Source organism: Leishmania infantum, chromosome 22 (genome assembly GCF_000002875.2).
Source record: "Leishmania infantum JPCM5 genome chromosome 22".
Taxonomy (NCBI): domain Eukaryota; phylum Euglenozoa; class Kinetoplastea; order Trypanosomatida; family Trypanosomatidae; genus Leishmania; species Leishmania infantum.
In genome coordinates this window covers 439,494-464,242 of record NC_009406.2, presented here as the reverse complement: position 1 = coordinate 464,242, position 24,749 = coordinate 439,494, and the positions used below count along the sequence as shown (strand labels likewise).

General features: G+C 62.0%; 8 protein-coding genes across 8 annotated transcripts; all 8 read right to left on the bottom strand.

The window, feature by feature from the left end:
- Positions 1-482: 482 nt before the first annotated feature.
- Positions 483-974, bottom strand: LINJ_22_1040 (conserved hypothetical protein; the record flags this gene model as incomplete). The annotated part of the gene is made up of 1 exon (XM_001465597.1): positions 483-974. One exon carries the CDS (start codon positions 972-974, stop codon positions 483-485), a length of 492 nt encoding a protein of 163 aa, XP_001465634.1.
- Positions 975-1,469: 495 nt separating this feature from the next.
- On the bottom strand, positions 1,470-5,279 carry LINJ_22_1030 (conserved hypothetical protein; the record flags this gene model as incomplete). Its single annotated transcript, XM_001465596.1, has 1 exon — positions 1,470-5,279. One exon carries the CDS (start codon positions 5,277-5,279, stop codon positions 1,470-1,472), a length of 3,810 nt encoding a protein of 1,269 aa, XP_001465633.1.
- Positions 5,280-9,060: 3,781 nt separating this feature from the next.
- LINJ_22_1020 (conserved hypothetical protein) lies at positions 9,061-10,032 on the bottom strand (the record flags this gene model as incomplete). The annotated part of the gene is made up of 1 exon (XM_001465595.1): positions 9,061-10,032. The coding sequence occupies one exon, from the start codon at positions 10,030-10,032 to the stop codon at positions 9,061-9,063; it is 972 nt and encodes a 323-aa protein (XP_001465632.1).
- Positions 10,033-10,972: 940 nt separating this feature from the next.
- On the bottom strand, positions 10,973-11,662 carry LINJ_22_1010 (conserved hypothetical protein; the record flags this gene model as incomplete). Its single annotated transcript, XM_001465594.1, has 1 exon — positions 10,973-11,662. One exon carries the CDS (start codon positions 11,660-11,662, stop codon positions 10,973-10,975), a length of 690 nt encoding a protein of 229 aa, XP_001465631.1.
- Positions 11,663-12,301: 639 nt separating this feature from the next.
- Positions 12,302-13,789, bottom strand: LINJ_22_1000 (hypothetical protein, unknown function; the record flags this gene model as incomplete). The annotated part of the gene is made up of 1 exon (XM_001465593.1): positions 12,302-13,789. One exon carries the CDS (start codon positions 13,787-13,789, stop codon positions 12,302-12,304), a length of 1,488 nt encoding a protein of 495 aa, XP_001465630.1.
- A 1,229-nt stretch (positions 13,790-15,018) lies between these two features.
- LINJ_22_0990 (conserved hypothetical protein) lies at positions 15,019-17,988 on the bottom strand (the record flags this gene model as incomplete). Its single annotated transcript, XM_001465592.1, has 1 exon — positions 15,019-17,988. The coding sequence occupies one exon, from the start codon at positions 17,986-17,988 to the stop codon at positions 15,019-15,021; it is 2,970 nt and encodes a 989-aa protein (XP_001465629.1).
- Positions 17,989-18,689: 701 nt separating this feature from the next.
- Positions 18,690-20,138, bottom strand: LINJ_22_0980 (conserved hypothetical protein; the record flags this gene model as incomplete). Its single annotated transcript, XM_001465591.1, has 1 exon — positions 18,690-20,138. One exon carries the CDS (start codon positions 20,136-20,138, stop codon positions 18,690-18,692), a length of 1,449 nt encoding a protein of 482 aa, XP_001465628.1.
- An 868-nt stretch (positions 20,139-21,006) lies between these two features.
- LINJ_22_0970 (conserved hypothetical protein) lies at positions 21,007-24,168 on the bottom strand (the record flags this gene model as incomplete). Its single annotated transcript, XM_001465590.1, has 1 exon — positions 21,007-24,168. The coding sequence occupies one exon, from the start codon at positions 24,166-24,168 to the stop codon at positions 21,007-21,009; it is 3,162 nt and encodes a 1,053-aa protein (XP_001465627.1).
- Between the last annotated feature and the right edge of the window lie 581 nt (positions 24,169-24,749).

The following is a 24,749-nucleotide window of genomic DNA, read 5'->3' as shown; positions in this document are numbered from 1 at the left end:
GCCCAAAGGCCGGCTGGCGCCGGGAAGGGGTGCACCGGCCGCCAGGGGGCGTTGGCGGATGAGAGAGGTGCGCATGCACGCTTGCGTTGCTCAGGGAGGGGGTTGGGCGGGTGATGGTGGTGCTCGTGTGGGCCCGCGTGGCGCGCCGGGCCGGGCCGGGCCGCCGCCACCGCACAGAAACGCAGACATACAGAGGATCATAACAGGGGGCGCCGACTGCGAATACTGCCGCCGTCCTCCACGGCGGCGGCAGGCTTGACTTCCGTTGCGGTAGTGCTGTTAATGGTTTTGTTCGTCGAACTTCATCCTTGAGACACCGATACACACCCACACCCACACACCCACACCCACACCCACACGCCCCGATACACGCGCACTGAAGCCGCCGCACCGGCGGCGGGCGACAAGGCTGAGCGGGAGACACACCACGAAAGAAAAGAGGAAGCTGTAAAGAGGCATCAGAGAGCACGAACGCTAGGCATTCACTTGCGACGCTCGTAGATTTCGCGTGCCGGGAAGGGCAGGGGCGAGCGGTTGTACCGATGGAAGTGCACGGAGTCATAGCCGACGTAGCCATCGTCGGCCTTGCCCTGAATCTTGGTTGTGTTGCCTGGGTACATGCGCAGTAGGCCCCACATGTGGCGCACAAAGAGGTGCTGCAGATGGTACTCCTGATACTGGATGCGCCGGTACCACGTCGTGAGCTGCGCGCCGCGCGAGCGTTTGTACCCGGTGGCGTCGCCGACACGCGGCGGCGGCTTGCACATGTGGAAGCGCTTCAGGTCGTTCTGGATGACAGCGGTGCGGCGCAGCGGCAGCTGATCGATGCCCATGGTAAAGTACATCACCTTGTGCTTCACCATTCGCTCCGGCTCGGCCCACCACTTCGGCCCCGTGCGGATGACCGAGATGGGCGGTGTCGCGACGGACCGCGTGAGATACGTGTTGAGCTGCGCGGCGGTCTGGCGCAGCATGATGGGCCAAAAGTTCCTTGTCGGATAGCTACAACGAAGACTGGAATAGGCGGGGCAAACAACAACAAAGGAAAGAGGTACACAAGACGCGCACATGCGGGCGGCATCGTGCAATTCGCAGGAGAGGCGCGGATGTGCGCGCGTGCGATTTCCGACGCCGCAGCAGGCAAGGCAGGCAGGCGGAGAGAAAGGAGATGAGCAGATGAGTGAGTGGGTTCGTGTCGGTGTGTGCGCACGTGTGTGTGCGTCAATGCCGCGACGTCAGCGCATCGACGCCGTTGACAGTCGCCATCGAGCTGAAAGCTCGCCTGCAGATGCAGCGAGAAGGCGCGGGCCGTCCAAGAACGCTGACGATGGCGTAGAGCAATACAGAAGACGACCGGATCACTTGTGCGTAGCGGCAAGCGAAGTGCGACTAGAGAAAGCACACAGAGGTAGAGACACACATGCACACGACACCGATTCACGCACGCGCAGATGCGAGAGAATTCACAGCTAAGACTCCGTTTCGTCACCCTCGAGCCAGTCCTCCGTGACCGCCGAGTTCGCCGCATCGTCATCGTCCAGCCAGTAGCCGCTGCTGCTCATGGCGCCGTCTTCCCCACCAGCCCTGACATGTGCCACAAGCTTCAGGGCCGCCTGCGCGCGCCGCTGTCGCTCTAGCTCACGATGGAGGCTTTCCCGCCACGCATCCTCCTCGCTGAAGGCGGCACGCGCAGCAGCATTTTCGCCCGCCGCCAGACCCGGTGGCGATGCCGCCGCGCTTGCCATCGGAGCCCCAAGAAGGCCAGTGAAATGCGCCGCCGGCAACGCCACCCCGTTCATCGTGTCTGACCGCTCCGTGGCGCAGCCGCGACGCCGGGCCGCTGCCGCGGCAGCCGCACCCACTGCTGGCGAGGACCTCACCTCCACTTCCCCCTCGGCTGGTGCCATGCCATGGGCAGGGGCTACACCGTCACGGCCGCCGACCGGCGCCACGTTCCCCTTCGCTGCAGTCGCTGCTGCTGCGGCGGCGTTGGCCGAGGGGGAGGATGGGCCCAGCAGGTACACGCGTGCCCACTGGTAAATGACGCCCTCGGCGGTGATGGCCACAAGGAAGCGGCCGTTCGGCGACCACGCAACACCGGTACAGCGCCCACCGTACGGCATGGGCAACGTGGCAAGCACGTGACTGTGACTGCGGTGTCTGCCGTCGTCGTACGCCGCCGCCTTGTTGCCAGGCTGCAGAGAGCCTACACCCGGGGTGGGGATTACGGACACGCCAGCTGGGGGTGTGCGCTGCACTGACGGTGACGGTGTCGCAACGTGCAGCAGCGGCTCCACCCGCACGAAGCCTTCCTCGCACGGCGTAGCGACGACGATCAACCGCGGGTTATCAGGGGACTGCACCGCGCCAACGCCGAGGTGCCGCAGCCGACTTGGGCTCGTCGTCTTCAAGAGGGGGTACAGACAGTAGCTGACCTGTGGAGTTCCTGCAGCGACCACGCCCCCTCTGCCTCCGGCGCTGCCGCGTCGACCACCGGGCTGGAGCTGCAGGAGCACCCCAAGGGCGTAGATGGTATCACACGGTAGCGTAACAAGTACGAGCAATGGACAGACAGCATCGAGAGCGTCGTCGCGCAACTGGTGAAGAAAATCGCCTTCGGAGGGTGCGGTGGCAGGTGCGGCAGCGCCGGCGGTGGATGCAGTTGCCATGGACCCCTTCGCTGCCGTCGATGCTAGCTTCCGTTCGTGCCTTGCAGGTGCAAGACCAGAGTGGGCCGCGGACGGAGGTGCACCGTCACCGCCCCTCCAGAGCGCCGAGAACGTCTCCGACAGACGCGACGGCCATCTGGCGAGGACCTGCGGGAGGCTGCTGTTGTCGTCGCTTGTGACTGTGACGGCAGTGAAGGCGGCGGGCCCGCCGTGCAGGGCGGCCTGCGGGTGCGCGTCGCTTCTGCCGCGAGAATCGCGTTGATTTCGAGCAACGCCATCCGCGGCAGCAGCACCCGGCAGCGCCGCCGTCCAGCACGCGCGATTCTGCTGCGCCACTGCGCGGAAGACCTCCGCGGCTGACTCGAATGGGTGTCGTGGAGCGGGTCGCGGACCAACGGCACCGCCATCGCTCGTGCTCTGCGCCGACGCTGCACCCCGCCGTGGCCCACAGCGGCGGAAGAGGCTGTGCAGCTGCGATATGTGGAGGGTGCTAACCCCCAACGCGGCGATGCCGCCCAGCTGCTCCGGCAGCGCGAGTGCCGTGACACGACGAAGCTCCGGGAGCTGGTAGAGCGGGGTCGAGAAGGCTGCCATGCCGTCACCACTGCTGCCGACCGTGCCGTGGGTGCCGTGCAGGAGGGGATCGACCACGTAGGTCGGGGTGCGAGCGTGCTTGCCCGCGCCGCTGCCGGCCAAAGCGGTGGGGGAGGAGGCAGCGGTGGTGGTGCGCAGGGTTGCCCTGGCCACGACGTCGCCGGCGCGGTACGTCCACATCACAACAGTACCGCCGGCATCGCCTGAGAAGAAGAAGGGCGAGGCGACAGGGTCGACAGCGAGGGCGGTGATGGCCCCTGACGATGCGGCAGACCCGGCGCCGGCCCTGCCTCTGCTGTGGCTCCCCACGGCACTCTTGTGATGGACCTTTACCGTGCTCGCCGCAGCGCGTGCCAGTGCGGCGCCAGCGACGTTCGTCACAGGTAGCCCTGTGGAGCTGTTGTAAAGATGCAGCTCGCTGCTGCCGAGGTAGCTGACCAGGAGGTAGTTGTTGTTCTGTGGCATGAAGTGGACGAGGTGCGGCGCACGCTGGCTGGCCGCGCCGTCGACGTCGGCATACATGGAAGTCGATGCCGCTGCCGACGATGGCGACGTTGAGGATGCCCACACAGCGCTGATGCGGCGCAGCTTGGCGCTCGTGCTGGCGTTCCACACGATCACGCACCCGTCCATCCCTGTCGTCGCGAACAAGGCCCCGTCGTCGTTGAAGGCGATGGAGAGGATGGCTGCCGTGTGGCCGGCGAGGGGGACGGGCAGCAGCTTTGAGGGACCGCCGCCCGGCGCGTCGCCGACTGCACCTGAGGAGTCTCCCGCCCCTGTGGTGGTGCCCGAGGCGGCAGTGGCGGCCGGGTTCGCGCTCGTCGGCGCGTACGGGGGCCAGAGACTGCCGAGAGGCGTTGCTCGCATCGCCTCCGCACCGCCACCGGTGGGCACCCGCCAGAGCAGGCCCGACGACGTCCCGACCAAGTACTCATCCGCGGCGCGCGAGAATCCGAGACACGTCGCTTCCAGCGCTGGCGCCGGGTCGCAAAGGCGCGCGCGGCCCTTCAGCTGGCGGAGGTCGATCACACGTGCCTCGGGCGAGAAGAGGTAAGACACGTACGGGGCCACCACCCCACGTTCGATGGCGTCCATCTCCGCCATGTAGCTCAGCTGCGTGTTGGCCGTAGAGGAGAAAAGCATCGAGCGCCGGCGGTGCTGGCTCTCGAGCTGCTGCTCTCGCTGCCTCTTCACAGGCTCCTCGCTGCCCTGTGCCCGAGCGGCCGTGCTCACAGCTTCTCCAGGCGCGTTCAGTGCGCAGAAGCTAGCAACCGGCGCTGCTTCTGCTGCGCCCACGGCGGTTTGGGCGGTGCTGGACGACTCTATGGACCACTCCGAGGACATCGGTGTTGAGGAGCGGCTTGCAGTGTGCTGTGTCGACGTAGATGGCACGCGGCAGAACACCTCGCGCGTGGGAGTGTCGCCGTAGCACCCCATGAGGGGCAGCAGCGGCGCATGCGGGTCGTAGCGGCCGTCTAGAGGAATAGTCAGCGGCGTGAACGGCTCCGACGGTGGCGAGCGAACCCCACGCGCGAAAGACGTCCGCGAACTGCTGGCGCTCCTCGAGGCCGCACTGCCGCTCCAGCTGTCACAGCCGGACCTCGAGCATACACACGAGAAGTTGCATGAGGAGCGTGAGGAGTGGGGGAGGCACCCTTCTGCGGCGTGGGAACTGCTGCCGCTGTGGGACGGCCCCGGCGACGCGGGCCAGCGAGTGCGCGTAGGCGAAGACGCCGCGACGCTGACGTTGACACCCTCGCTACTCCGCTCTAGCTTCTCTCTAAGCCGACTGCCACGGTAATGACCGGCGTGGCGGTGGCCGGCAGCGGGGGTGTGCCGCATTTCACTCCTAGTCAGAGGCGAGGCCGCCAGCGCCGCAGTGCCAGCCTCGCGCAGCGTCCGCGCGAGGAAACTGATAGAGCTGTTGCCGAAGACGCCTGCGGGGTGCGATGTCTTCGTCGTTGGCGTGCTGCCCTGATGCCGCAACGACGGCCGCACCTGCTTGTGCTTGGACATCGCGTTAATGGTGGCACTTTGAGTTGGAGCTGGAGCACTACTCACCGCCTCACGGGCGCCGCAACACCACCGATGATGGTGGTGATGATGCCGTCGATGGTGGCGATGTCGGTCTTCCTGCTCTGGGTGATGGAGCGAGGGCTAATGGCGGTGAGGGGGACCCTGACTGCCACTCACGGAGGGCGGCGTCCGAAGCAGCAGCGCGAGCGGGCTCGGGCTGTCGCCGGCGCTGTCCCGCGAGTGACGAGAGGCGGACACACTTGACAGAAGTCGCTGGTGCCGATGGGGAGAGTGGCCGCACCGACAGCGCTGACCTCGCTCATGCGGCGGGGGCGACTGATAGGGAATCTCGTGCATGCTGCTTGCAGGGCTGGGAGGGGCAGTATGCTTGCCACGGCCTGCACGGTGCGGAGAGATGCCGGGGCACGGGCCTGAAGTGGTGGCGGTCGACGGCAAAGCGTGTGACATCTGCGCTGCCGCTGGCGGCGGTGTCGAGGCAAGCCAGTCGCACATGTGACCGTCGGCGGCGCTGGTGGAAGTAATGGCCACATCCGGGAAGATCGATGGAGCCCCAGATGCTGCAGCGGAGAGGAAGCGAGCAGCTACGACGCCAAGAGGCTGCGACAGCGCGTTGCGCACCATGTTCGCCGCCGTCGCCGATGCCGTCGTCGTCGGCGCCGCTGCGGCGGCCGCCGCTTGGCGAGCATCTCGACGCTGCTGGCGAGTGGCATCGCGCACCTTCTTCTGCTTCACTCGCTGCTCCAGTGGGGCGAGAGGGAACTCGAGGACCAGCGGGCAGGGAGGGGGCGACGACGCTGCTGCTGCGGCCGAAGTTGGCGCAGCATTGCGATGAGCGGGTGGGGAGGAAGACGCCTGAGACAATTCTGACGTTGCCTCCGCCGCTCCGGCCACCGGGTCACGGTGCTGGCTAACGTGATCTCCACCTCCTTCCTGCTGCGCACAGCGAAGCGCGCTCACCTGTTGGAGGACGGTGCGCAGGCGTGCCTCAGCACGGAGGGCGCGCGCACGAGCCGCCTCCGTCGGTGATGGGAGTTGCTGGGGCGGTGGGGCAGTCGAGGGGGTGCTGTAATGCATCGTCACTATCAAGTCGGCGTGTGTGTATGCTGCCGAACATGCACGGAAGAAAGGGAGCAGAGAAAAAGGCAATACATTGAAGCAGTTCACGGCACAGAGGATCAGCGGTGGCTGCAGCTGCCGTGGTGGTGGTGGTGGTGGTTAGAATGTGCAGGGGGCCGTAAGAATGTACACGCACATTGACACACTCCTCTGTAAAAAAAAAAGACTCGATGCGCAAGCACAGAGAGAAAAGCGAGGGAGAGGAAGCAAGGTGTGAGGGCGGCACGATACATGACGCATGGCGGATATCGAGATGTGTGAGTACGGTCAGAATCACCACAAGAGAAGAGGGAGAGGGAAGAAGATCCCCCCCTCCCCCCCCCCACACACACACGCACACATGTATGCATGCGTGCACACACACAAACACACAGACGGACAGAGATCGACGTGTACGTGCTGTCCGTCCCGATCCACTTTCTAATGGTTTTCCTCGTTGAGATGCGCATGCCAAGAAGTGCCGTGGCCATCGGATGCGCCGCTCCCTTGCACAACATCCAAGGAGGTGACCCCTCTCTCGCCCCTTATTAATGTAGCAGAGAGACGAGGAGACGGGATGATGGCGGGAGGGGTGGCGCCGTCATCTACATACGGAGACTGCAACACCGACGACCAGCACACGAGACTTGCGAGAAAAATAAGCCGAGTAGGATGGAGGGAGACGAAGAAGTTCGCCAACATCAGCGAAAAGAAATTAACCAATGTGAGAGCTGTCACGCATGGCCACACCGCTGAAGCTGCCAGACACATGTACACATGCACGCCGAAGTACAGGAACAGACATCGTATTTTGAGGTGATGAAGGCAAGAGAGAGTGAGTAGACACAAATGAAGAAGCCACAAAGAAGGAACGTAAGGGAGAAGAAAGAGGGGAGAGGGTACAGTGGTGAAGATAGGCCGGTGATGCAAGTGTGGTAAGAGTGTGCGGAGTGGGGTGGGTGGGAGTTCAAGAGGAGTCGATACGGGAGGATGTGCTAAGAGGGAGAAGAGTAAAAGGGAAAGGGGGAGTGCTTGCACACATGCATCACGCACCGACAAATAAGCGAAAAACGAACACGAGCCAGCGAAACGCGAATGCAAAGACAAGAAGGAGCAAGCCAACACGTGCACAGGCAGCCAGACGAGCAAGCAAGCGCGTGCTGACCTTTCCTTCTCTTCTACTTCTTGATCGTCGTAAATACCCCTCTCCCCCATCCCTCATGGAAGCGTCTGTCGTCTCCACGTTGTATGCACCATTTCCGTCATTCGTGTTTCGAACGTACTCGCCCCATGCGCGAAACGCTGCACAAAGAAAAGGCAGAAAAGTAGGAAGGAAGCCATCGGCACACACACAGCGCCGTGCAGAGGCGTCATCGCCCTGCCTTTTACAAGCAAGCAACTCGACTTGGGTCGCTGCTTTTCTTCGGCCCTCATTTCTCTCTCTCGCTGTGTGTGTATGTGTCTCCATGTATCACAGAGAGCGGAAGAAAAGAGCGACATAATGATGATGGACCAGACCAGACTAGATTTGTGGGTCGCGCGGAGGAGGGCGGAGGGCAGAGCCAAAGCCACCGCCTCCCGCCCGCCGTGCCATCGGCGTATTTTTAGAGCTTATGAAAAGCTTAACACATACACACACACATATATATATAGATGCATGCATGCACCTGTACGCAGTGAACACATCCTTGTGTGTTCGTCGAAAGCCGAGCACAACAAGGTAAAAAAGAGGCCGCGACACCCCACACTGACAGTCGTGAGCGTGTGCATGTGCGCACTCACGAACTGTGCATCGGGGCGTGCGTGCGTCACACGGTTCTAGGTGAAGTCGCCTTCAAGTCACGACATGGCCGGCATGCGCATATATGCTTACACTCACATGCAAGTGCGCGCACAACCTCACCCGGACGCCAACGCCTTTACGAGCGCCATCCACACAGACCAAGACGCACAGAGGAAGGGGAGAGGCACCGCATGCGCGGGTTCGTGAACGAATTAAATCACGAAGAAGAATGCGTCAAAGAAACCAGCGGAGACGGAGAGAAGCAGAGATACATACAACATATACAGAGAGAATGGAGGGTCGTGTGAGGTTTGTGTGCTTGTGTGGCAGCCGCCCTTGTGACGTTGCTGAGCGCGTCTGAAGCCTCGCATACCATTACTGTTACCAGCAAGCGAGAGCGAGAGGAGGGGGGAGGGAGGGAGGAGGACACGACCGCACAACTGCCCATCGGCGCGAGCATGCATCGCCACCCACCTCTTTTCGCGCTCCCGCGTAAGATGCGACGACGAAGAGAGATACATACATGACAACCGCATCGCAGACACAGCCCCATATCAGCATGCGACACACAGGCCGAGGTATCCAGCCACTTAAAACAAAGAAATACACCCAATTCTCGCCAAACTACGTGTGTGCGTGTGTATAGATGGTACAGATGCAGGTATGCATGCCTACCTTCCAATGGGAGATACCATGCGCTTGCAGAGAGAGACACCGTTATGCATGTGCTCCGACACAGGCGTGCTCCCCCACACGCACCAGCCGACAGCGCGTGCGAACATCTGCGTGGATCACACACGTGGCACAGATATTTCAGCGCACCGCGCCGCACACAGGTGATGTGAGAAAAAAAAAACAGAGAGGAGGAGAGCCACTTACTTTTTACGCCATCGTGGCGACCCGCTTCGCGCCGGCGGCAAACTCCGCCCCCCGACCACGCAGGATGCGCTTCGCGACTGCGTCGAGCTCGAAAACGTGCGGGTCGGTCGCCCCCATCGCACGAAGGCAGTCGGCAAGGAAGAAAAGGTACTCACGGTTCGAACCACTGACGCCGGCGCAGCTCAGAATCTCCTCTGCCATCGCCTCCATCGAGGCCTCACCGACGTACCCCTCGTTCTGCTCCGTCGCAATGTAGCATAGGCACACGACGTTCTTGCGCGGCTGCACCGCTGGTGCGTTCGGGTGGCTGAAGATGTCGAGCACCTCCTCCGCGTCACCGGCTTCGACATCGGAAGAATTCTGGCGCGGAGGCGGCACGTATTGGGTGGAGCTCTCGGTCTTGAAGGACTTGGGCATCGATGCAGGCAGTATCGGCGTCGTAGTCAGGTTGCCGGTCGTCGGGTGCGCGTTGAACAGGGTCAGCTGCACGCGGTCATATCCGCCTTCGCGCACATCCAACGCCTGGAAGATCTTGTTCAGCTTCTCAGGGTCCGCCGGCAGTTGGTACGCCTTGCCGTACACGCGCTGCTCCTTGTCCTCCGAGGGCAGCAGCGTCACCACGCGGCCCGGCTTGTCCGGCACACCGCGGTGATCGCGTGAGCCCTGGTAGAAAACGCGCTTGTAGCCCTTGATGTACGTCTCGTACTCCGCGTCGAACTCAAAGTTCTGCTTCCACAGGATGGAGCCATAACCGAAGATGACGAAGACATGATCGTCGAAGGACGGAAGGCCGAACTGCTCATGGTAGCGCGCGGATGCAGTTTCAGTGTTTTGCTGGTGCGGCAGTTCGGGCTGAGTCGTCAGGATCTTCGGGAGCGACGCGGCCACATGCGAGGCCGGTGTTGACCCGTCCCCGGGTAGCTGATGGGCGTCGTAGTGGTGGTGGGCAGAGACGTCGGTATCAATTTTGGGCATGATGACGGTGAAGGAGACGTGCCGGGCCAAGTGACGGCTGTGGTGGTGAGTCAGGGGACGTAGAACGGCTTATTCCAACGTGGGAGGCCCTCGCTAAGGCTTGGTGCGCGAGTGAGGTTGGGAACAGAGTATCTGTGTATGTGTGCGTGTGTATCTGCTTAAGCAGAGGAGTGCGAGAAGCGAAGAGATGACCACAACGGGGTGCTGAGTGGGTCGTGGAGTGCTATTCAATGAGGAAAAGGGAGGAAGAGAAGTCGTCTACGATTGGCGGGTACGTGAGTGTCGAGTATTGCTAGAACCTGTTGTTGGCAGTCGTAGTCGTGCTGATGAGCAGCGTGCGTGAAGTGGCGGCGCGGGGACGGGAAGGAAGAGCGACGACGTCGGTGATGGCTATGTGGTGAGGTGTATGCGTGTGCGTGTTGGCGGACAGATGCGGATGCTGCAGACAAGAACCGCAGCAACGAAAAGACAAAGGGCGTCCATGTATGTATGTGTGTGTGTGTGTGGTGGGGAGGAGAGGGGGCCAGGCGCTTCAGAGCGATAGCGCATCGGCGAGAGCGACGCCATCGACATACGAGTTACCTGACGGACGGCGTGCATGTGGTGCATGGGGGTTATATGCACATCGGCAAGCCCTTCACCGCGCGCCCATACCAGCGGCCGGCTGCAAACAGCAGAGGAGGGAAGCGAGGCGTGCACACCGGTGCACCGGCCCACTTGCTCCAACACTAGACAAGCCGCAAGTACGTAGTGTGTGCACATGAAAGACACGCGTCCGCACCCTCTGCCGGCTCCATGCGTGAACAGGTTGGCACCAGACTCACTCACAGATCACGCATCACCAGTGGCGGGGTTCGCTGCGCACAGGGCCCCCGTGCAACCCGTGGTGCGCCACCGACCGCACCATAAAACACTCCTCATATCTTCTCTTCGCCACATATTAAGGCGGGCACTCGACCTCCAGCTGCCTTGCCAGCGCCGCGAGCTCGAAGACGTGCGGGTCGGCCGCCCCCATGTCCCGCAGCGCACGGTCGAGGTTGTACAAATACTCGCGGTTCGGCCCGCTCAGCCCGGTACTGTTCAGGATCTGACGTGCCATGGCCTCCATCGTGGCAGGACCGAGGTAGTCGGCGTTGTCCTCGGTGGCGTTGTAGCACAGGCACACCATAGCCTTGCCGGGCGTGTCCATGCCCTTGTCTGCCAATCTTAGCGGGCGGTCCTCGCCGTCGGCGGCAAGCGACGGGTGGGCGTCGTAGATGGTCACGAAGAGGCGCTCATATCCGCCTTTCTCGCGCACATCCAACGCCTGGAAGATCTTGTTCAGCTTCTCAGGGTCCGCCGGCAGTTGGTACGCCTTGCCGTACACGCGCTGCTCCTTGTCCTCCGAGGGCAGCAGCGTCACCACGCGGCCCGGCTTGTCCGGCACACCGCGGTGATCGCGTGAGCCCTGGTAGAAAACGCGCTTGTAGCCCTTGATGTACGTCTCGTACTCCGCGTCGAACTCAAAGTTCTGCTTCCACAGGATGGAGCCATAACCGAAGATGACGAAGACATGATCGTCGAAGGACGGAAGGCCGAACTGCTCATGGTAGCGCGTTGCCCTTGTTGCCAGTTCCGATGAGGATGACATGCTTGCGCGCCTGTATGTGCGAAGATATGTAAGACTAATACTGCTTTCCCCAGCTTTTTTTTTTAGCGGGGTGAAGGAGACGTGCCGGGCCAAGTGACGGCGGTGTGTGGGGAGGAGGGGGGGGGGTGCGAGCACACGGAAGAGACGGTGAGGACGATGAGCAGCGAGCACAAAACGGAGGCGGTTGCAGCGTTGTCGACTCCGCAGCGCTAACAAGAACGACGCCAGCGACGATGGAAAATGCGGGAAGAAGCGGCGTGTCGCGCGTCATTGCGCATCGATCTCCATCTAGCTTATATAAAGAGAAAGAGGGTTCATAGGAGTGCATGCCTATGCGCTACGTGCCTCGATCACGCACTTGTCTTCACCTCTGCGTACACTTGAAGGCTCAAGAAGGGTTTGTGGGGGGGGGGGGAGTGGAGAGGGGCGCACACGATGCGGCCCGACGGGTGCGCCATCGCTAACTCTACCCCGCACCAACAGCCCCATAGGGCCACGCAAGCACGGAGAGGACAATACGGAGCGGCGCAGCTCAGCTGGATGCACTTGCGTCCTGCGTGGCGCTCATAGTCAACATGAAGTGCTGTAGCTGGAGCGCTGTTCCGCTTCTAGTTCCGGTGCTGACGTCGCCGCCGCCGTCTAGGAGAGGAGGTTGCCGGCGTCCCGCTCCTTGTCAGCCTCACCTCCCTCGTGCGCCGTCGGCACCTCTGTGATAGACGGAGTTCCGCTTTTCACAGCAACACCGTCGCTTATCTTCACATGCGACTTGCTTGACGGCAGCTCCGGGGTGATGTTGCGCGTCTGCGACGGCACTGACGTGTAGCCGTGCTCGGCCAGGGCGGCGGCGAACTGGTGCAAGCGCCTCTCTTCCTCTGGGCTATTGCTGATAGTGAAGCGGCGCTGCAGCTGAAGCGGTGGCAAGTTCGCGACGAGGGAGACTGGTCGCGGTTGCCTCGGCGAGCCAACACCGGTGGTGGCGGTCGCGGTGACCGCGCCACGAGGCGCCCGTGTGGCCGGCTTCCCGTGATGCTGCTGCACAGCCCGCTGCGGTTTAGCCGCCGCCGTTTCTGTCACTGTCGCCCCCGCGGTGGCCGCCTCCGGTGAGCTCAGATGCGCTGCCGAGGGCGGTTGCGTGGAACCATCAGGGACCGCCGTGACCGTGTTGGAGATGAGTCCGCTCGCCTCAGTACCGTTGTCGCTGGCCTCCTCCCGACGGCGCACTCCGGATGTAGGATAGGAAGGTGACTGCAATGCGTTCGCGCTCGTCCAAGCCGCCCCGGTCGTGTTGGAAAACGACTTGTCTCCCGGGCTTCTTCCCTCACATGCACGTAGCGGCGCAAGGCCGTCGCCGGCTGTGGCGCTTCTCCCGCTACCTGTTTCTTGCTGTTGCTGCTGCAGCACCGCTTCCCACTGCCGAAAAGACGGGGTGCGGGTGAGTGGCATCACGGTCGGGTAGCTGACGACCGCCTCACCCCCACCGTCGCCATCCGTCCTCCTTGCTCCGCCTTGTCGTTCCTCTCGCCATCGCTTTTGCCGCGCTACTTCTCGGTCCTCTTCGTCCGCGACGGCCGTGGCGGCGGTAGCCGTGAGTGCCCGCCTCCGCTGCAAATGCCGCCAGCGCCGGCGATGATAGGGCACATAGAGGCGCTTCTCCGACAAGTAGGCCAACACATACACGGCGGATAGATAGTAGAAGCAGAAGCAAGCGACGTCGAGGGAGACGACAGCGCCATAGCCGGTGGCGCGCCACGCGCGAGAGGCGTGAGAGAGAAGTCCCCAAACTCCAGTGGATGCCGCCGCCGATGACCAACGCGGGAGCAGGATGTCCTTGTAGACCACGGTAAAGGCCGTGAGGAAGGTGCGCAGCAGCCACAGCGGTGTAAAAGCGCCGAGCAGCGATGCTGTGTGTGCCCACATGCTGGCCGTGACGAGGTATGTCGAGAGCACCTGGCCCAGCACCGCGAGGAGCTCAAAGACAAGAATGGACTCCTGCACCGCCATCAGGGCGTAGCAGAGGGTGAGGCTGTGATAGCGCCGCGAGACGAGTGTGCGGACGCTGATAAGCACCACGTCTGCGAAGGAGAAGAAAAGAAACAAAAAGAGCACGACGTGATAAGATAGCGCCATGTGTGCATCTGTGCTGACTACGAGTTCGTTGCTGTGGATCTAAAGGGTATATCTATGCATCAGTGCCTTGCGTCTGCCCCTGTGTCTGCACGCGCGTGTACGGGTGTGTGTCTGCTCAAGGATGCATCTTTTGCGGTTTTGCTGTTCACGCACTGCGTGCAGAGCGTGCAGGACTGGAGGGGGACGAGTACAACAGACAGAGTAAGGAAGAGGGAGAGAAAGATGTCAGGGTAGTGGCAGACACTGCGCACAAGACTCCGCGGCGCCAATGGCGGAGGCGTTAAGGGGGTGGGGGAGGAGGGTGGGGGTTGAGGAAGGAGAGAAGCAAGACTGCCTGAGCGAGCGGGAGGCCTGACCTCTTCCTGCCTCTCTCCCTCTCCACACAAAAAGTGATGGACACGACCGATTAGTCACGCAACGCCCTCACTGGAGCTTTTATGTACCGTTCGCGACGCGCACGCCACGATACCGAGGCTCGCACACATCCCGTTGGTTTCCCCGCGCACACGGTCCGTGATGGGAAGCCCATCTATGACCACGCCGATGCTTTGTGCTTCGGCTGGACGTGTTCGTTTTCAAGTGCGATCGGGCGTGGGGTCGCTCGACTTCCATAGACACATACAGGTGCTGACCACCTTGCACGCACGCAAGGATAGGGACACACACACGCACACATGAACCATGCACAAGATATGTACATACAGGAAAAGCTGTGAAGGGGTAACACACGTTGGCCAAGCCGAAAAGCAACACGAAGCAGGGGATGGGAGGAGGAGGAGGAGGGGGAGGGGGATATGTTCCAAGTAAGTGGGCTTACACACACACACACACAGATACAGACACAGGAATTAGTGAAGAGAGGCAGTTGAATACATCAGATCTGGAGCACACACGCACACACACATACACAAACGCAGGAGGGGAGCTTCCGTCGCGCAGTCGAATGAGAAACAGCAGCGTCACGAACGACAGCGTGTGACGGAAGAGTTCGCGATAAAGAATTAGGGAGAAGCCGTCGTGTGACGACGTTGCGCGGTAGCAGCATTCGCATTGGTAGTCTGGTAGGGTGAGGTGAGAGGTGGGGGGGGCCTGGTGACGGGTCTGCCGGAGCGCACTGGCCGAGCTGCGTTGTGAGGGGAGGAAGTGGAGAACCAAGTTGGCGATGTGTTCATCGGCCTCTCACCCCGCATATACACGCACGCTCGCGCAGCGCTAGCCCTCACTCCACCTCACACCGACGACACCTTCGTAAATCTGCCATCGGCGTAGACGTACGAGGTGCCCCCGTATGGGCGAACGCCAATAGCCCGCGTCATGTAGGGCTCGCGGTGGCACAGCGGGCACCTCTCATCATCCTTCACCATCATTCCCTCCCCCACGCGCGCGCGATCGGCGAAGCGACCGACACTGCTGCCCAAGCCGTGGAGCGACGCTAGCGTAGGCAGCACGCTGGAGTTGGAAGAGGGGCGAAGCGGGGGCGGTGCTATGAAAACGCTGTTGGCTGGGGTATTGCATGCCCGAACGCTGCTGCCGGGCCTGCGCTGATTGAGTGGAAGGGGTACAGGGAGCTTCAGCGACTCTTGCGGGGTTGTGTCGAGGGAGGCGACAGCATTGGTGCCCTCGGCTACGTTTGCGCGCAGCGCACCGTCGAGGCTGCTGATGAGGCTGCTCTCGGTGCCGTCATCGTCGCGGTCGAGGCTGCCGGGTGAGCCTGCGCGGGTACCGATGACAACGCTGTTTGCCCCTGTCACAAGCACGGACTGGATCGTCGAAGCTGGAGAAGCCGTGCCGGACTTGTGCCAGTGGGACAGCGGCTCGTCCTCCAAAGGACCACCCGTGTCAACACTGTTGTTCGTCGAAGCCCGACGGCGGGCGGAGCTTGGCGACTGCGAGCCTGCCGCAGCATCCAACACATTCGCCGCCATCACCGGCTTCCGCTTCAGATACAAGTCGCTCGGTTGCTGCTGTCGCTGCCGTTGCCGATGAAGCACCTCGTCCCGCTTCGGCGTTACCGTGCCTGCAGACGACGGTACCAGGTCAAGACTCGGCGGCCTGGATAGGACAACGACGGCGGGGACTAGACTCAGCAAGGGCTGTTGTTGGCCGCCGATGCCCTCTTCTTCCACCTTTGCTCGACGCATGCTCTGACTGCGCGCCACCAGCGTACGGGTCTCGGCTCGATACTGCTGGCGGCGCTTCATTTGGCGGTAGTGGTACTGAATTACACGTCCTGCGAGGTCTTCCAGAGCGTCCAGCGTCGGCGCCAGATGGGGGCACCAGACGGGGCGGGTCGATGCCGACACTGACCCCGCCACCGATTGGCACGGGCTCGTCCTGGCGAGGGAGGACGCGGCGAGGTGCGCACGTTTCATGGACGCCGACGGGGACCGCGACGCAGCAGAAGGCTGGTGCGTGGGAAGACCGGCTCGCGGCGGGCAGACCGTGTCTCTGCAGCTCCGTCTCGAGCCGTCTTCTGCTGCGGATGCGTCGTCGTCGCCGTTGTGTTGAGGGTTGAGCCCCGAACTGTCCACCTCATCTCTGCCAGTGATGCTGTCGCCACTCCCAAAGGTCACGAGTGACTCCCAGTGCGGCGATGATGCTTCCTGCCTGCCGGCGCCGACCGCTTTCTCTTTGCTTCGCAGTCGACGCCCGTTTAGGTCGTCTCTGTCGCTCACAACGCTGTGCCCGCCATGGACAGCCGCACCGGTGGTGAGTCTGTGGCGCACGTGCTGCGCCTGCAGCTCCGCCGCCTCCGCTGCTGCTTCTTCGGCAATGGTTGGTAAAGGCGCTAAGAAGAAGGGATGGGTGAGGATGGCATCGACCGGCAGCCGCTCTTCTGGGGAGCCCTGCAGTAGGCGGGAGACGAGGTCCAGTGCGACGGGCGGCAGCCCAGGCCGTGAGGGCCGCACTCGGCCGTGGAGAATGTGTCGAAGGGTACTCGCGCCGTCGTGTGGGTAGCGACCACGGTTCAGCATAAAGTACAGGACGACACCGAGAGCCCAGGCATCGGCGAGGTAGGGGTCGTAGGACTCGCCCCGCAGCACCTCCGGAGCGACGGTGTGCCGCGTGCCGCGGAGTTCATGCAGCCGTTCACCTTGCGCACAGAAACAACACGAAACCATATTGCTGATACGCAGCAGACCATTGGCCCCCACCAGGAGGTGATCAGGAGCGATGCCAGTATGGGCCACGTTGTATTGGTGCAGGTGCGACACACCCTTCACGGCTTGCTCGAAGAGGTCGCGAATGAGCGACAGCGGCACGTGCGACGGCACCGCCGTGCCAAGGAAGGCGTTGACAGAGGCCACCGCCATCGGCGAGGTGCTAGCGCCGCCCATCGTCGAGGCGGCGGTGCTGGGGGTACTCTCTTGCTTGCCCCCGCCGCGGTGAGAGAATTCATTCGCATCAGCCGTCTCCTCGGTGCCATGCTCCGACGGCTGCGACTCCGCTGCAGATGCACTGGGGGTCCGCATGCTCGTCTTCAGCCCGCGCGACAAGACGCTTTTGGGTGCGCTCGTCGGATCGGTGGCCGGCAGCGCATGCACGTGGCTCGGCTTCCGGTGAGGTTCTCCCTTCGCCGTTTTCTCTGGCTCCGTTGTCAGTGAGCCATTCGAGGTCGCCGCGGCAGAAGTATGAGCATTGGCTCGCGACATGGCCTGCAGGCAAGACAGGAGTTTTGCACGTGCTGCTGAGTCCGTGAAGAGTTTTGTGATGTTTATGGACGGAAACAGATGCATCAGCATGTACACGGATGTGTTCGACTCGAAACACTCGACCATCTCCAGCACATACTTGTTTTTGGGCAGGGTGCGCTGCACCCGGATCGACTCCGCCACACGGTTCCACATCCATTGCGCCTCCGCCAGCACGCGCTTGTCGTACACGCGCACCACATACCGCACACCGGTGGTGATGTGCCTGCACAGACGCGTGCGACAGTCGAAGTCACCCGTGGCGAGGACGCGGCCGAGTTCGTAGTTGCCGATCACCTGGCGGTGAGCCGTGCCGCCTGCAGTGCTGGCATGCATGCTGACGCAGCTCTTGCTGCGGCGTGGCGATCCTCCAGCGTGTTCGGCGTGGTGAGACTGCGAGGAGTGAGGGTCTCGTGCACGCGGGTTCACCTCTTGATTACCACTAATAGTGCCATTACCACTGCCACTGGCGATGGGCGGGGTGGCTGCAGTCGCTGGCGCGGACATCGTGCTTGGTGTGTCGGTCTGACGCGATGGAAAGCGAAGGGACCGCGCTCGTTGACGCGTGACCGCCTCTGTGTGTCTGGAGCTAAGGAGAGAGGGGGCGGCAGCGGCGGTGCAAGAGGCGATATGCACAACGGAAGAAACAAAGTCTCCGGCAGCAGCCGAGCGCGTTGTTGCTGTGTTTGTCACGTGGGACGACAGTCACATTGGTGGAGAAAGGTTTGGGAGTTCGGGGTGAGGAATGGTATGGGCAGCGACTGGATTCCGGCATGATGGCACAGATACGTAGGGCAGAGAAGGCGCCTACCAGTCAGAGGCCCGCCACCCGCACGCCGGGCACACCACGCCACGCCTCCTCTTCGCACAGATGCAAGTTGCCTTGCCGCATGGGATCAGCAAAGAGGCGGCGAAGAGAGAGAGAGGGAGAGCAGCTTGACCCGGGAGGGGAGGGCTCTTGCGGTGCTGCACAGTTGCACTTTTACTTATCGCGGCTTCCTTAACGTGATTGCGTGCGTTATTCAGCAAGCATCGACACCGCCACCGGACATGCACAGACTAGCCGCTGCGCGTCATCTATCGCGAGAAAAGGAGGTCACGAGACGGCTGAGCGGAGGAGGAAGCGGACGGCACACCGACCTACCCGCGTGGGCGAATGTGTCGTGCTCCTCTCCGTTGCGCACTGTGCTCTCTGCCTCACTCCTCCCTCAACGTGGCACCTCGTCACCAGCGAGCTCGCTGTACGTCTTGTGCCGGATGTCGTCGCGGAAGCTGTTGTACCGGTTCATCGCCTTCTTTTGCACGCGCTCCGTCAGAGAACGGTCGCCATACGTCGTGGCGCTGTTCGGGTCGTTTTCGTCCTCGACTTCGCCCTCCATCTGGTAGATGAGCGTCTTGTCCACTGCGTCCACTAGCCATGTGGCGACAGGGTCGCCCACCGGCGAGCAGCCAAAGTAGCGCTCGAAGAGGGAGCCGAGCTCGCACTCGACGATGCGGCCAACGTTGGGTAGCGACGGACTGCTCCACAACGTTTGCCGGTACACAGAGCCGCCGAGTCCGAGCATGTTCACCTCGCGCGACAGCGCCAGCCGGTGCAGGGCACTTTCGTTGTCGAGGAAGCCGTCCACAACCCGCGAGGTGGTATCGAAGAGTGTCTTGCCGGTGTCCTCGATTTTCAGCCTAAAGTTCAAGCCAGGAACGTCGATTTGAAAGGGCGACGTGTAGCGCTGCGTCACCTTGTCGAACACCAACGGCTGCCGTGAGCGCTTGCTGAACAGCGGCGCGCTCTCCTTGGCTGCCGCCGTCGCCGCGTCCGCCGCATTTCCGCCGGAGATGTACACTGGATTCTTGTAGTCGAGGTTGATGGAGAAGATGCGCTGCGGCAGTCGCCCCCAGCAGAGGCTGTTGCAGATGCTTCCGGCCAGCCAGCTCGTGCGTTGCCAGTGAATGCGGTCGACCACCATGACTCGCATCGAGAGCGTTGGGTGCGGCGCAGGGTCGATGAGGCGTTCCAGCCACGACTGCTTTGCAGGAATGTTGTTACCGACGATCATCGTGACGAGCCCCAGAGGCACCACCGTGTCACCATCCTCGTTCACGTAGTTGTTGAGCTGATTGCCGCCTTCTGATAGGGATGGCGAAGAGGAAAGCCGCGAGGGCGAGGACGCGGGCGAGGATCCGGCAGCCCCGCTCGGTCGCGGAGCCGTCATGCGCATGAACCGCGGAACCACAGACGGCCCACGCCGCGCCGCCGCCGCCTTCACGCTGTCCTCCGTCGGCGTCAGCGGCTTTGCCTCTGGGACGGCCATACCTTTGGGCAAGATCATCACCCCGAACTGCTCCGCCTCGTACCGCTTGTGCAGGCAGTACTGGAGATTGTGCAGGGGAACAAACCACGTTACCATGGCCGCGTCAGCGGTGCGGATGGAAGTGGTGACCTGGTCAGGATCCGTCGGCTGCATGACGAGGTAGTTTAACGGGTCGCGGATGCGTCGCGTGCAGCGTACAAGCGCCTTGGTCGCGGCAGCAGCTCCAGATTGGGAGGACATGGTGCGTGTATGCTCGTATATGTGATGTGAAAAGAGGGGCGGGTGGGTGGTGCAAGCTGTGAAGGGCGCACCTTCGAGATGCGTGGCACCCGAGAGAGGTGTGTGCATGCGTGTACAACGAACGGAGATGCAATGCCAGCGATAGTTATAAAAAGGAGGGCGGGTGGGAGAGAGAGGGGCAACAGAGCGGTAAGAGGGGGGCGGGGTGGGGAGAAGGCTGACACATCCAGACACATACACACGCAGCCACACGCATGCAACATGAAGATAGACGCTGCTCCGCCGACATCCGTTGGTCGGGAGATGCGGGCGTCGGCACACCAGCGTTCGGTTCCTTCGCACGTCTAAAATGTCCTTTGCGTGTGTTGTGTGTGTGCCCTGCAGAACACATGGATGTACAATCTCATAGAGAAACAGAACATAACTAATAAACGTATAGATACACTCACGCACACACGCACGCCCATCCTTCGCGAAGTTCTGAGGGCGTGCGTGCGTGCGGGAGGGAGGTAGAATAGAGGTAAGGAATAGAGGCCGTATGGTGCACCACAGCACACAAACGAAGAGGTACAATAAGAGGAAAAGAATGCGCCCCTCCCCCCTCCCTCCTCGAAGCTCGCACGCACGCACGCACGGACACACTCACGCCCGAGAACGCTCGGATATACACAGACATGCGCTGGTGCAACGAGAGCCGTTGAAGGCGCGTGGGGCCAGCAGCAAAGAAGAAGAGGGAGGGCGGGGGGGGCGGGGAAGGCGTGTGCGTGTGTTTTAAGTGGAGGGGGGCATTCGAATTACTTCGTGATCTGAGAAGACCTGATGCAAGCGCCGAGTGGGCGACATACAAAGTCACAAGAGAAGGCCAAGAAAACAAGAAATAGAGGGAGAGCAAGTCGTCGATGAGGAGAGGTGGGGCCGCGAAGCAGCTACTAGCTCTTCACAGCCCCCTCCCCCTTCACCTGCGCGGGTTAGTGCGTCATCGTTGACAGCGCCGCATACGGCCCAGCAGCCATGTGCGCTCCCGGCGGCGCCTAAGCCGGACGACAAACAGCAGGGCCAGCGACACCACGTACACAGAGTAACGATGCGGCATCATCCACGCGGACTGACGTCGCATGACAGGCCGACGTGGTGCGTGCAGGGCTGGTCCGGCTTTGCCGAGTCGCGCGGCGGGCGTAGCGTCGAGAGACGTTTGCGATAGCACCGACGCCTCATGGCCCAAGGGAGAGAGGCGCCGGACAGCGTGCGGAATCAGCGCGGCCCCCACAGATCTGTTCGACACCGCGGTTATCAGTGATCTGCAGCTCCGATCTAGCGGCCTGTCCATGTCGTCCTGGATGGAGGCTCTGCGGCGTGGGAGATCATAATGGGTTTGCCCCATGCAAGAGGGGGCGGAGAGCTGCAGCGCGCGGCTTTGGAGCAGCGAACACGAGGGCTCCTTCCGCTGGCGTCGCTCCCCCTCCTGCGCTGGCAGTGTTGGAGAGGGTGATGGGGGCGATATGGTGGTCTCGCGTCTCTTGTAGGGAAGGTACACGGCGTGCGGCGCGCGGAGGAGCTGAGGAGGGGGGGATCGTGGAGTGGATCGCGGCGCCTCTTCACCAGCAGAGCCCACGGAGGCCATGGAGGCACTTCGCGAGGCGGCAGCGGCGTTGGGAGACGCGGGTGAGAGCACTGGATCTGGTGTGCCGCGTTCGTTGATGCGGCTTGGCATGCTAGCCATGGAAGGTACACGCGGCGCCACCGTAGCTAGGTGGCCCGCAGATGGTGTGGGCGGCGAGCGAGGATGCTCAGCGGCCGCCTTGGCGGAGGCCCCCATGTTCTGCGGCATCATGCGTCGTCCAACAGCCGCGGCAACGCTGTGACCCAAGGGGTCTTTCCTCATCACCGGCGCTGCGTGCTGCACCCGCCGCGCCGCTTCCGCAAACTCGGCGCGAAGGGTGTGTCGCCGCCGCCCGTACGTGCGGAAGAAGGCATGATGTTGGAGCTGCGCAAGGCTGAGTCGCTTGGCGGGGTTGACGTGCAGCATGCCGACAAGGATGTCCATCGTCGTTGGCCGCACGCCGGCACGTGCGAGCGCCAGGACAAGAGGCAGATGCTCGCGTGCGGCTGCGGATTGCAAGAAGGCCTTGAGCTCGTCCATCATCGGCGACGGATCGCACTTGAAGCTGTGCCTCGCCGCGTTCTCATACAGAGCGCACACAACGTCGTTGACCACCGCCTCGTACATCCGCTGAGGCCGAGCGCCGACGGCTGCTGCACTGAATGTGCCTCGAGATGCACGGCGGTAGCGCGGCAGCGGTGGGAGGCGACCGATCAGCATAATGTAGAGGAGCACCCCGAGTGCGTAGATGTCGCTGGCTGGTGTGGCGTGCTGCGTATCCACCCACACCCTGAAGTGCGGCCCGCCGGTGCTGAGGGCTGTTCCGACTTCTGCTGCGTCTTTCCGTACACCAGCGTTAACTGTACTGCTGTCCACCGCCACCAACAACACCCTCTCGGGGGCGGTGAGGTGCTGCAGCAGCACGGCCTCATAGGCCGTGTTCGAGAGGCAGTCTACCCCACCCTCCAGCACGGCAGCGTCATCGTTGCCGCTGACGGCCTTGCTCAGGATGAACCCGCTCAACGAGAATGCCGGGGCGGCGACCGCGTCAGACAGCCCGCCACCGCACAGGTACGACATCGAGGCCGCCTCCTCGTGCTGCTTCAAGCACACGTAGCCGCTCATCGTGACGGGCATCGACTTCCTCCGCTCGGCAGGTGCGCCGCCAACGGCGACAGCGGCAGCCCACGGGAGTTTCAGGAGCTCGCCCGGCTCCACCAGTTGGTCAGGGAGCAGTGGAAGGAGGTGGTCGGTGACGTGCACCTCACGTGGGGCCTGCTCCGCCTGCGCAGCACTACGGCCGTCTACCGGCTGAGCAATCAAGACGTTGTTCGGCTTGAGGTTGCCGTGCGCCAGTCCGGCGCGATGAAGTCGCGCCAGTGCGGTGCAGACTCCCCATGTAATGTCGGCCGCATCGTGCGCCGTCAGCGCCTGTTCATCACTGGCGACGGCTGCGGCGACAGCGGCGCCGTACGTGTCGATTGCAAGCGCCGCTGCCTGGCCTGCCACACGTTTCTTTGTTTTGTCGGCTGCCGACGCACCCTTCAGCCATCGACCGATGTGGCGCCGCAGCTTCTCGAGAGCGTCATCTGTCAGGGCAGACGCTGCTGTGGCCTCCACTTGCGGGTCGTCGCTGCCGAACACCGCCGCCGTGTTCACCCACGTCGGCATCACCGTCACAGGTAGCCGCTCCCGCCCCCAGCGCTCCTGCACAAGGTTCCACAGCACCTCTGCGTGGTCAATATAGTCACGTGCGAACAGGAATACGGTGGGGTGGGGCAGCGGCGACGCGCCACTGGAGCTCCGACCGCGGCTGCCGCTCTGGTGATGCTGCTGCTGCGTGGGCTGCTTCACGACCACATCCAGGGCCCACCCTTGCTCTCTGAGCTCATCTGCGTCCAGCACCGGCATCGGTACTCGACCGGAGGCCGTTGTATCGCAGCTGGAGCCGAGGAAGCTCGTGCAGAAGCGGACGGCCCCGCCGCTGCTGCCGTGCCTCTTCCTGGGACTGCCTTCTCGGGTGTCGCGCAACATGCTGGCCAGTGTGTACACATCCACTACACCGGCCACGTGCCGCAGTTGACGACGGCGCTGTTCCCACAGGGCAAGCGACACGCTCGGTACCAGCTGCGCACGAGACCAGGATATGTCCTCGTCCTCCGATGCATCATGCGCATGCTCGCGGTATGGCGGCAGCGTCACCGCAACCGCCTTGACCACCACTGCTGGGGCAGCGGTGGCGGCCGTTGCCGCCACGGTAGCGCGCTCCATTACCTGCACCTGACCACGCGCACTCGCCTCGAGTGGACGCAGCATGCTGTGTGTCTTTTCCAGCCAGTGCCACAGCTGCCGCTCCATATGCTTCTGCACATCACGCGCGACAGGCTCGAGTGCGAAGTGGACAGAGCGTGCGGAGCGCGCGCTGCGTCCGGCCGACGACGTCGTTGATGCGGTCGCTCTTGCTGCCCGTACAGGCCTGTGCTCTCTTGCAGTCGCCGGTGGCATGACCGGGGCCGAGACAGCCATGCTGGTCATCATTACCTCGTTCGGTTATCACCGTGGTACCAGTTCCCTCTGATGTTGTTGCTGTTGCTGCTACGGCGGCGGCGGGCGGAGAGCGCAGTGTGTGGGCGGCGCTTCGTATGTGAAAGCCAGCCTGTATACCTGTGACGCCGACGTCGCTGCACACTCTGAGAGTGGTGGATGAAGAACGAGAATGTATCGCTGTGTGTGCGGCACCGCAAAGCGCTCACCATCTTCGCACGTCGGAGAGCGACAGGCAAGCACACATGCATATACATACGTATACATATATACATATATACATGCATATACATACGTATATATATATATACATGCATATACATACGTATACATATATATATATATATACATGCATATACATACGTATACATATATATATATATATACATGCATATACATACGTATACATATATATATATATACATGCATATACATACGTATACATATATACATATACATGCATATACATACGTATACATATATACATATACATGCATATACATACGTATACATATATATATATATATACATGCATATACATATATACATATACATGCATATACATACATATATAT